This window comes from Python bivittatus, unplaced genomic scaffold, assembly GCF_059951505.1.
Source record: "Python bivittatus isolate LINGU-HERP-01145 unplaced genomic scaffold, Pbiv_v1 ctg000480_np1212, whole genome shotgun sequence".
In the NCBI taxonomy this organism is placed as follows: Eukaryota; Metazoa; Chordata; class Lepidosauria; order Squamata; family Pythonidae; genus Python; species Python bivittatus.
In genome coordinates this window covers 72,105,251-72,117,536 of record NW_028277075.1, presented here as the reverse complement: position 1 = coordinate 72,117,536, position 12,286 = coordinate 72,105,251, and the positions used below count along the sequence as shown (strand labels likewise).

Below are 12,286 nucleotides of genomic sequence, written 5' to 3'. Positions count from 1 at the left end.
ATAGTCCACGTGACTTTTCTGAAATTCACATTTGGAAAGGTTGGCATACAATTGAGCATGAAGTAATTTTTTAACACCTGCCTCACCAATTTCACATGCTCCTCCATTGTTTCAGAGTAAATCAAAATATCATCTAAGTACACAAAAAAAACCCAGTACAGAAATTCATGCAACACTCCATTTATCAATTGCATAAACACCCCTGATGCTCATGACAACCCGAACAGCATGACCTGGTATTGAAAACACCACAGGGGAACACTGTCTTCCACTCATCCCTCTCCCTGATTCGCACCCTGAAATAAGTGTCCCTTAGGTCCAGTTTTGTAAAAATCTTGCCTTTCGACATTTGAGTCAACAAGTCTTTCATAAGCAGAAAGAGGTACTTATTTTCTTTGCAAACAGCATTTAAACCCTGATAGTCTGTACACAGTCTTAGGGTTCCATCTTTCTTCTCCCTGAATAGCACGGGAGCTGCCATCGAGGATTTCATCGGCTGGATGAAACCCCTCACCAGGTTCTTATCCAAGAACTGTCTCAAAGCGGATTTGCTCAGGAATACGCCAGCTGCCACAACTCCGGTCTTAACCCTTTTTGGAAACAGTGCACCTTAAACTGCTCAGGCCAATCACGAAGTTTTCCCGCCAGGCTGCGGAACTGCAGGGCATAGTCCGACACTGAATGATTACCCTGCTTTAAGTTTTCCAAGGTGGTTCTCACTTTTATTTCAGCATCCGGATCCTCAAATCATCTCAGTAGCGCTCGCATGAATCGGTTGAGGTTAATGAGCTCTGGCACTCTAGCCTCATGCATCTCAATTAGGCACTCCACGGCTTGACCCACTAGAGTGCGAGACACATACACCACCCTCTGCGCATCGTTCAGGAACAGCTGGCAGCAGTTCTCCATGCAGATAGTTACGTATGCAAGGAAACTCGCCAGCTCTTTTGGGTTGCCACCATAATTGACCAAAAGACCCCAGCATTTGAGCAGGTCTACCTGGGGTTGAGCTGGTTGGACCAGAGGGGGCCCCTTTTCCCATCGCCAAGGTGCCCCTCTTCTTCTAGGCACTCCCCACGCTCTCCATACACATTATTGGGAAGGGCACTCCCAGCACTGGGATCTCAATTGCGGATCGTCAGTGATCTCCTCACCAACTCTCCCAATGCACGCAATTCGCCTTTAATAGTGGTGACATCAGCTTGCATATGGCCCATGGACCCCTCCAGGGCATCAAACCACGTGGACTCTACTCCACCTGTGGCCAGGGGCCATCACTCCTCCAGATTCTTCCCCAAGAATGACATGCCTTGGTATCTTGCCAACTTTTGGGAAGACTTCCATGCCTGGCCCCATCGCCGTTCTTTATCAGCCGCTAGAGTCAGCCAAGCCCCGGGTCTCGATAGCCTCCCGATCTCTTCCTCCACTCCGCCAGTAGCTCCATATTTCTCAATCTCTTCCTCCATCATAATGGCTCAGTGGTGCCTCATGTCTATTGGTGTAGATTCTCCTCGTTAGGTTTCGCCTCAGGTAGAAATCCCAAAAGGAGTTTCAGCAAAATGTGAGAACCTGCACTACTCAGTTCCCAAGAAAGATGCTTTCACTGAGACTTCAGTAAGTCCAAAGTAAAGTTCTTTTATTAAGAAGAAGTGTACAGCCTCAAAGCATTGCTGAAACTAAAAAGCCCACGTGTGCCAATCTTTTCTTAAGCCCCTTTTTCCTTTGCTCCCCTTCCCAGCCCATAGTCTTTATTTCTGGTTTCTCCTGGTCCCCCGCTGGTATGACCGTGGCATTCCTGAGAACAGATAACATAACATCTACCTCTAACGGTCATCCTTCTGTTTCTCTCCCCACCCCCCACTCCATGTAACGGCAGAACCGAAGCAAGCAAGCTAGGCACAATAGATTATAATTGCGAGGTTTCTGACACAGTGCTAATATTGTATCATACACAAAATGTACTGCCAAGATCGCAACCAACTCTGCATAGGTTAAACAGGATGCCAGTTGCATCCAAACATGAAAGAACACCTAAGTGCCACAAAGAACCAGGATCACAAATGCTTAACAGCCACCTACATCCTCAATAAAAATCGCACATCCCCTGGGACAACAGGGAAATAATGGACCATGGAACTGAAGGACAGCCAGAGAATTCCTAGAAGCCGGGCACTCCAATCAATGGGCCATCAGCAGATCAGTGGACTTGGATAAGATCTACCACCCACTCAGGGGCCTGAGCCAAACCACGCACAACAAACAGACAAGGTAGACCAATCAATGTGGAGACAACAACATTCCCAGAAGCCAACTGATCAATACCACCCAGGAAGCCTCCAGTTACCAACTGCCACCACCACCATCTGAACCACCACTCACTTCTGGACCATTGCCCTGAAGAAGCCTCACTGACACATGGGTGAAAATCTGCAGAATAAACTGATCAAGACCTCAGTATTGATCTCCCAAAGGCTGGAAAACCCAACTACTAAGTATGCACAGCAAACCTGGGCTACCTCCACTCCGAGAAATCCATCAACCCCTAGACCCTCCAGACGACTCCAAAGTGGCTAAGATTTGCTTCTGGAAACCACCAAACTGTGCCTGGAGCAGCATAGTCCAGAGGAGATTTGACATGACCCCAAGGGGGAATCCAATGTTCCAGACTGCTCCAGAATAATCCAGTCTGGGGTGTTGTGTGGCAGGTGCCTGTCTGTTTGAATTCTAAAGACCCAAAGCACTTCAGCTTCTTCATTTTCTGTTACTTTGCTTTGTGGCCCCACCAGTTCTTGCCTGTAGGCATATGGTATTTAACAACTGGTGGGACTACAAAACAGAGAAACTAATAGAAAATGAAGAATTATTAATAAGAATTATTATTGAGAATTGTTCTTCTTGTTGTTGTTACAGTTATTCTTCTGAACTGCAACATTTTTGACCAATACCCTCTAAGGAGAGGATCACCTGTGGCCTCCACTTCAGCTATTCCACATGTCTTGATGAAGGACAGGAACAGGCATCACCCTGTCTCCCGTAATACCTCCCTAAAGTGCTCTCGGAATGCAACACACAGAAGGAGTGAGAAGCTTTTCCCAGTCAGGGACTATAACTTTCCCCCATCAGTGCCTAGAAGGCCACAGGTACTTTATTGGAATGGGGGTGACGTCACTGGTATGGACAGGGCCAATTTCTTAAAGTTCATTTTGTGGGAGGAGGGTTAAGAGTGGGTCTGGAGAAAGAGAACCTCATTCTATTTCCATGCTTAAATTTCATTTTAAAAGGCCCAAAATTGCACCAGGGAAATTTGGCAGTTTGATTTTAGGCCATTGGAAAGGGAGGTTGAATCTAATGGGAAGTGGATTTGCATACCAAAAATCATACCACTGAAATTTTCCTGCCAAATCTCAGTGGGGTGATCTCAGGGTGCTAGAATGCCACAAATGAAATGCCACAAATGAAAGTAAAAGAAAAATAGAAAAGAAAGAAAAAAAGATACAAAGAAGGAGCTTCCAATCTTGATTACAGCAATTATAAGTACAATTATAAATTTACCTCTTACTCTAAGGTTATACCATGACTCTCTTCTTTCTATAATCTATCCTGTCTAATCATCAAAACCATAAATCATTAGTTCAATTTTGTCAGTTTTACTGAAAAATTCCATGAGGGGTTTCCAGTCAGCAATAAACTAGAGGTGCTGCTGAACCTTTCCATCTTTGTGCATACAATAATCTTGCTGCAGTATCATGTGCAAAAACAAAGTTCCATGTCTTTTTTCATTTTGGGGGTTGGTTTGTCCATCAATCCCAAAAGAAAAACCTCTGGTCTGCTGTACGTTAATCTTTAAAATCCTCTGAATCAGCATATGTATTTCAACCCAGAATTTTCTAGCTTTTTTACAAATCCACCAGACATGATAAAATGTCCCTTCTTGGTGTTCATGTCTCCAACATAAGTTTGAAGTACCTTTATACTTTCTAGACAAATTCGCTGGTGACATGTACCAAGAGTACATCATTTTATAAAAAATCTATAATGTCTATCATTATAATGATAGTGTATGTAGATGTACATTTCAATCCTTTCAGCCACATATTTTCCCATTGTTCCATATGTATGTTAAAAATTTTGGCCCACTTTATCATACATTCTTTCACTTGCTCTTCTTCTGTTTCAAATTTCAATAATTTATACATTGTGGCAATTACACGTTCATCATTTGTACATAATTCTATTTCAAATTCATTCTTACAATGCTCAAAACCATAAATTCTTTGGTCTACTTTAAGTAATTGTAAGTAAGAGAATCACTGACAACTATATTCTTCTGCCACCACTTCTTCTCTTGATTTTATTCTACATTCCCCTTGACAAAATTCTAGGATCTCACAATGAGTTAACCAGTTGTGTTTGCCTATTATTTCGTGTCTATAAAATGCCTCCTGTGCTGAGATCCACAAAGGAGTTTTTGGGCACAACCCAGCTTTGTATCTACTCCATATTCTCAATATGGCACATCTAACATAACATTTTTAAAATTCACATTAAGCTTGGCTTTATCGTACCACAAATACCCATGACACCCAAATCTCAGGTCATTTCCTTCCAACCCCAAAAGCTTTCGGTTCCTCAGCAACACCCACTCTTTCATCCAAACCAAACAGCAAGCTGCAAAATACAATTTCAGATCAGGTAAACCCAATCCTCCTCTTTCCTTTGCATCTTGTAACACCTTATATATGACTTGTGGTTTTTTTCCCCACCACACAAATTTAGATATATCCTTCTGCCACTGTTTGAAAGGTGCATCAGTTGTCAAAACAGGTATTGTCTGAAACAGAAACATCATGCTAGGCAAGACATTCATTTTTATCACAGAAATTCTCCCCAACAATGACAATTGAAATTTCTCCCATCTTAGCATATCTTTTTTAACTTCATCCCATGTCTTAACATAGTTACTTTGAAATTCACATTTCTCATAGTGATTCCAGATATTTTAACTTCTCAATCATAAAACCTGTTTTATTCATCAATTCTCTTTCGTTTTCCATTTTCACATTTTTGTTAACATCTTCGTCTTCTGTTTATTAATCTTGAAACTTCCTAATGCACCAAGTTCTTTTGATTTGACCATTAATGTTTCAATCCCCTTTAAAGGATCTTCCAAAACCAACACCAAGTCATCTCCAAAAGCCCTCAATGTACAAGTTTCTCTTTGAATCTTTGCTTCCACAATCCTCTCATCTTGTCTTATATCTCTGTTCAGTATTTCAAGAACCAAAAGAAATCCCTGACTTGTTCCTTTGTGTATCTCACAGGGTTTTGTAAGATCTCTGTTAACAACGCTTTGTGCTTTCTGTAAAGTGTAGATCGATCTTACACATTTATAAAGTTCTCTCCAAAATTCATCTCTTCCAAAACCTTGAACAAGAAAGCCCAGTTCAAATTGTCAAAGGCCTTCTCTGCATCTGAGAAGAGCAATGCGGCTTGTTTGTCATTCTCTGCTCCAAATATTCCAAAATGTCCAACACATTTACTGTCCTTCAGGTGTCTTTTAAGTAGAAACTCATACTGATCCCCATGAATAAATTCTTGCAAAATTATTTTCAGCCTATCACCTAGAATCCTTGTGAACAACTTGTAGTTGTTATTCAATAATGATTTTGGCCTACAGTTTCTTTTAAAGTCAAATCTTGTCCCTGTTTGGGTACTGATGCTATATTGTCCTCTTTCCAACTCTCTGGCATCTTTCCTCCCTGTAGGATAGAGTTCATGGTGTTTTCCGGAGGTTGTAAAAGTTCATCCTCAACACAGCTATAGTAAGAACCTGATAATCTGGGATGCGGTGTCAGGTGTTACCTATAGTAAGAATCTGATAAAGGGACGCAGTGGCACAAGGGCTTAATGACGCTGGAGTTTGCCAGTCAGAAATGTTCGGCACTCCAGCGGTTCAGGCCCGGCCCCCCGGGACGGGTTGAGCTCCTGTCCCTTGTCCTAGCTCCTTGCCCACCCAGCAGTTTGAAAGCTATTCCATCTGCGAGTAGATAAATGGGGACTCCCGTTTAGATGGGAGGAACCGGCGGGGCTGCGCGGGGGAGCAAAATACCAGTGCTGGCCGAACTCTGAACACAGCTGGCATGAGCGACGATCGATGCGAGCGGCGAGAAAGAGCTACGGAGGAGGAAAAAGCCCGGATGACCCCTAGCGGGCCCTGCTGGTCACATGGCGTAATAGCACTAATTGTATAATTGTAAGATTTCTCACTCTTTCTGACTGTTAGGATTATATATGTACTTTGTGAGCCGCCCAGAGTTCCCCATTTGGGGGAGATGGGCAGACAACAAATCGAATGTATAAATAAAAATAAATAAATAAATCCACCTGGTTTCTAGTTTAATCTTTTTCAGATCTTCAGAAACTTCCCATATAGTTATAGGTCCAGTCATAATCTGCCTCTGTTCCTGTAATCTGCATTAAATTTTGCGTCTTTACATCTTCATTTATTTTTTCTAGAGAAATGTCACTTCCTTTATATAAATTTCATATTGATGAAATGCTTCTTGTATGGCCTCATTGTCCATTAAAGCAGTATCTTCCTCTTGTACTTTCAGTACCATTTCCTTTCCTTTTTCTTCTTTAATAGTTTAGATGCCAGTCACTTCCCTGGTTTATCTGCAAACTCAAAATGTTATGTCTGCTTTACGTAATTCACTTTCATTTCCATTTCTCTTACTGTTAACATAGAACATTGTAATTTGTTGAGAAATACTTATATTCTCTGGAAATTTCTTTAATTCTTCTTTTCTCTTTTGCCTTTTCCCAAACCATTCCTATACCTTAGAAACCTTAATACCCAGGTCTATTCTTGAAAATGATCTATGCCATTCAGAAAATTAGGTATCCTCTCTTGAATTGCCATTTTTCTGTCTCCATATAAAACCAGCCTTAAATTGTCCATCAGATCAAAGAAAACTTTTGGTAATTTGCCGTCAGTGATTTTAATATTTTTCTCAGAAACCCCAACAAACCTACCATGCTCTTTGCTCAATACAAGTTCTGGTATTAGTTGGAGATTTATATACAGAACAACTCCATTTCTTCTTTTTGTTCCCGCTGAAATAAATTCTTCATCCATTTTTTTTATAAATCTAATATTTTATGTCCTTTCCCAATATGTGTCTGTTGTAGACAAATTATATCTTCTTTTAACTTTTTCAAATAATGATTTTTTTCTCTCTCTTTTAGGGTATATTTGTTCCTTGTATATTCCATATTAAGCATTTGTAATCCATAATCTGTTATTGTAATGTTGTAATTTTAACTGATTTTAATTGTTTTGTAAACCACCCACAGTCATTCAATGAGATAGGCAGTGACAAATTTTATATATATATATATATATATATATATATATATGTATATGTATATGTATGTATGTATATGTATATATGTATATATGTATATATATGCATTTAAAAAAATAAATAATCAAGCCAAGAATTTAGAAAAATTGATACCTGTAACACCTAGTTCAATAACATCACTTTCGGATTCCTGTTGCTCCTGTTGGAGTTCTCGTGTCGTTTCCACTGACACCTCCGTTTGAATCTCTCCAATTTCTCTTTGAATTTTTCTTGAAATTCCCTTGCCTTCTGGACACAATTCAATCAAAACCTCTGCTGTTTAAAAGTAAAAACCACACCTTCCAATTGGTCCCATCGAAATGGGATCTTTGTCTGCTTTAATCTCTCAGTCAAAAAAGAATACTCTCTTCTCTTATGCAAAATTCTAATAGGACTTTCTTTAAGAAAAATTGCATCTGTATTATCAATTTTCGGTCCTAAAATGGTGCATTAAAATGATGCTGCAAAACGTGATCACTCATGTTTTTCAAGACTTCTGAAAGATTACAAAAAAGAGTATATCTAAAAGGCAATATATACAGAATAGTATTTGTGAAGTTAAAACAAGGTCAACACATTCATATTCTTCCCTGGGTTTATTGGGCTCAGTTGTTGATCTTATGTTGGAGACGTAATACATGGAAAAGTACATCAGTTAACACACTTTGGTCTTCTTCTTGACGGCTTCTTACCAGTTAAACAGGCTTATTATGGTCAGCCAGGTACTTGGAAGGAAATTAACATGTAAATATGTTTTGTTTTTGTAATTATCCTCCCAAAAATTTAGCACTTGGACTAAGTTGGACTGCTGCCCAAAGAGCATCTGATGTTCATGGAAAGTCACTTGTGTATCAGAGGCTACAGCTTGGCTTGATAAAATGTGTCATCTCTCAGCCCTGGGATGGCAATCTATTGACAAAGGTCTAGACAATACAGTTCTGAGTCAGGTTCAGGTTGTTATTGAAAATCTGTATTGCAGCAGTTTTCTATAGATTTACCTATTGCTAAATAGTATTGGTTTGCATGTCACTTAGTTTATTTTTTATTCTTTAATCCAGTTCTTTTACATTGCTTTAACTTTATTTCTATCGAGATATATTTCTTTTCTCTAACACATTTATAGACCATAATGGTTTTTTCCCTAGTGACGCACAGTGATATAACCCATTTGCTACTAGAAAAGCTTTCATCTAAACCTAGGTTTTGGTAAAGAGCAAAGACTTTTAAAAGAATAATCATATATGTTCAACATGAAATGTTCTTTCCAGGATATTTCTGAAAGCACTCCTTACCTCCTGGTTCCTCATGCTGTAGATTAATGGATTGAGCATGGGGGTCACCACTACATAGAACACAGAAGCCATTTGGTCTAGCTGATAATTCTGCCTAGAGCTTGGCTGTGCATACATAAAGCTCAGACATCCATAGAAGATGGAGATGACCATGAGGTGAGAGGTGCAAGTGGAGAAGGCTTTCCTACGGCTCTTGGCACAGTGGATCTTGAAAATGGTGACCAGGATATAAGTGTAGGAGGTGAGTAGAGTCAGGCTTGTTGTTGTTATATTGAACCCAACAAATACAAATATCAGCAGATAATTAAGACTGACATCTGAGCAGGAAAGAGCAAAAAGGGGAGGACCCTCACAATAAAAATTCTTAATGAAGTTTGGGCCACAGAAGGACAGTCTAGTTGCAGCTATTGTGTGCACCGAAGCATTAATGATCCCAGCAATGTAGGAAATTGCTATCAGCTGAACACACTTTCTTGGAGACATGGTGATCAAGTAGACTAGAGGATTGCAGATTGCCACATAGCGATCATACGCCATCACAGCTAGGAGGTAGGATTCTGTGGTGGCAAAGAGAGCATAAAAGTAAAGCTGAGTAAAACAACCCCCGTAGGAAATAATCTTCTTCTCCTTTAAAAGATTGGATAGGAAATTTGGGGTGACAGATGATGAGTAACAAATATCCAGAAAAGATAAGTTGGTGAGGAAAAAGTACATTGGTGTATGGAGTTGAGGACTGATCCTGATTAAGATAATCATGCTTACATTTCCCACCAGGGTGATGGCATAAACAGCAAAAAATGTCCCAAAGAGGATCAGCTGCACCTGTGGGTCAACAGTCAATGCAGTGAGTGTGAATTCTGTCACCAGTGTGCTGTTTCCCATGTAATCAGAAGAACACTGTTGAACAGTGCTTCAGTCAATTTTCCTTTGCTTCCCAAAGATTTGTAATGTAGCCTGAGATCAGAGTCAATTTTCAACTTTCTAGCGAAGAAAAGAGAAATTGGAAGATTTATGATAAAGCACTCAAGTAGGAGAATAATATTCAGTTTACAGTGAGCAATATTCAGTCTGCATACATAACTTTTCCTTCCGAATTACAACTACAGTATATTGTCATACATGGAGAATTAGGTGCTATGCAATGAAATAGCTAGGGTTACGCATTTTATGGAGTTCACTAGGCATCTGGACAAGAACCGAATCAAGGTAACCATCTGTGTAGAAGGACTCATTGGGTGTAACCTACAATTTCTGAGTAAATTATTCCAGCCCATGAACAAATTTCTCCACTCGACTATTAAAGACAACTAATAACCATGACAGTGCTACTGAAATCCCTGCACAGAGGAACTCTCCTTTAAACCTGGAAAGACATCAAGCAAGTATCAGAGAAAATATGACCTGCATTTCTCTTTCCTTTCCCAGGAGGGCTTGAGAAGCTGCAGTATAAGAATTAGCAAGCTGACTGTGGAAAGGTTCTTATCCCTTCCAGTTGTGTATATTGCTCGAGTTGTTCATGTTGGATGTACCTGCTCTATGAATTCTAGAAGCTGATCTTTGGAAGGACTTGTCATTTCTTGAGCTGATCAAACAAATTCTGAATAGCCAAAGCCACACTGACTCTCATGTCATAGTAGACTCAGCACTGTCAGCCATATTCTTGTGTGCCTTTGACATTCCTCGTTGATATAATTAACTCTACGGAGAAGGTGTTTTTCATTCCATAAAATACTTGGTCCTGTTGGGTACATTCTAAGAAGTATTTTTATGAAAATATTTGACTGAAGATTTACTTGTGGGTAAATGTAGTTCCTTTTTCAGTGTTGATTTTGTCATGTCACTGACACCCACCTTTTCATTGTTAATAACTTGCTTTTTGTACCACTCATTACTAAAATCTCACAGTTCAAAAGAAACCTTTTACTTTATAAATATAACACTTTTCTTATTTCATCTCCAAATGCCTGATCTTCTAGGTCCAATATTTATTCCTCCCTGAACTTTTCAATTGTTTCTCATGCAATCTGAGCATGACAGTATATCATATATAAAACAGTATATATTAAAAAAAAAATGGCCCTGTGCATCATTTTGTATGCTTACCATGCATCCTTGATCTGGCCCTTCTCTGAACATCCAGTCAGATGTTCCCCTTAAAGTAACAATAACTTTTCTTCCCATGAACTCCTAAAGCACACTCTCACAACCAATAAAAGACAACACTTCTATAGTTGTCTTTTTGATGATCAAACTCACTTGTTTTCTTCCAGCTTCATAGCATGTATCACATTTTAAAATAGCCATAATTTTCAAGCTTCTGATTGCAGATCTTTGCAAGTGATACTAACATCCTTTTGCTGCTCTGAAGAAATTTAGATATTTTCCTCCAAGCTTCAGTAACTCTACAGCTTTCTGTTTCTGCAGACAATAATGTTTCCTTCAACTCTCTTTGGAATAATGGAGAAGAGAACTCTACTGAGAAAAACATTGGTTTGGGGACCTTCTCCCTGAAGTGCTTCAAATTGTCCTATCCACTGGTTTGTGTTAATTATGCAGTGAAGTTTCAGTAAGCCGAATCACAATTGTTTGCAATATTTACCAGTGAAAATGTAGTATTCAGAATAGATCACATTCTCTTCTCCTTTTATTTATTAATAGTATTTTATTCATATCCTTTTTCCACACAATGATGTTCTTCATGTGGACACAGACTGCCTTTCAATAATGTGGTTTTTATTATTGTTATTGTTATTATTATTTGAATTGAAAAATATATGTTAACGAACAGTGTTCAAAATAGCAATAGAAACGTTCAGAGAAAATATAAAGAACCTATACAAAGTTGTAAAGCAGTGATTTTAAAGGCTACTAAAAGATAGTATGATCTTGTTGGCATGATTTCATTCAGAGCTGAACTCCGCTTGTGCAGGTCCTGTGAAGTTGGCTGAGGCACAGTCTTATGTGATTATCTGGAAAGAGTTTGATCCTTTTGGCCCTGAGGAAGTGAATAGGATCCTTGGAGCTATGGGTGTGTCCACTTATATTTTAGATCCATGCCCCTCCTGGTTGGTGACGGCTTCCCTTCCTCCCTCTTTTATCTTCATGAGAACTAGGGGGGTGCCTGCCTTAGGCCGTTTCATAAATCTCTACCTTGTATGAGATTAAGCCATGTTTCTCTCTTCATTGTCTTGGTAACAAATCTTTCCTCTCTCTGAAGGTCATCTTCTCCACTCTCCACACATAAGCTTTCTATTGGATTTCACAATTACAATTGTGAATTAAATTTTAATATTTTTCTCAGAACTTCTGTCCACTTGTCGGAAGATCACTCCATTCCAAACTCCCATCAAATACCAATTTTCATAAGAGAAAACTATTGATCTCTCTATAAGTTGTTTTTAAAACAATACGTTGTCCTCATTCGGGCATAAATTCCCAGCATCAAAGTCTTAGCCCCGTACAATTCCATGAATGTTGGGACAGATTTCAAACCCAAAACTATGTAGAAATCTATTCTAAATAAATATATCAACTTTTCCAGTATCATGAAATTATTACACTCATCTAATTACCATCTATGCCATTCAG

General features: G+C 39.2%; 1 protein-coding gene across 1 annotated transcript; it reads right to left on the bottom strand.

The window, feature by feature from the left end:
* Positions 1-8,641: 8,641 nt before the first annotated feature.
* On the bottom strand, positions 8,642-9,580 carry LOC107326746 (olfactory receptor 5J3-like). Its single transcript, XM_088145150.1, has one exon. The coding sequence runs from the start codon at positions 9,578-9,580 to the stop codon at positions 8,642-8,644; it is 939 nt and encodes a 312-aa protein (XP_088001276.1).
* Between the last annotated feature and the right edge of the window lie 2,706 nt (positions 9,581-12,286).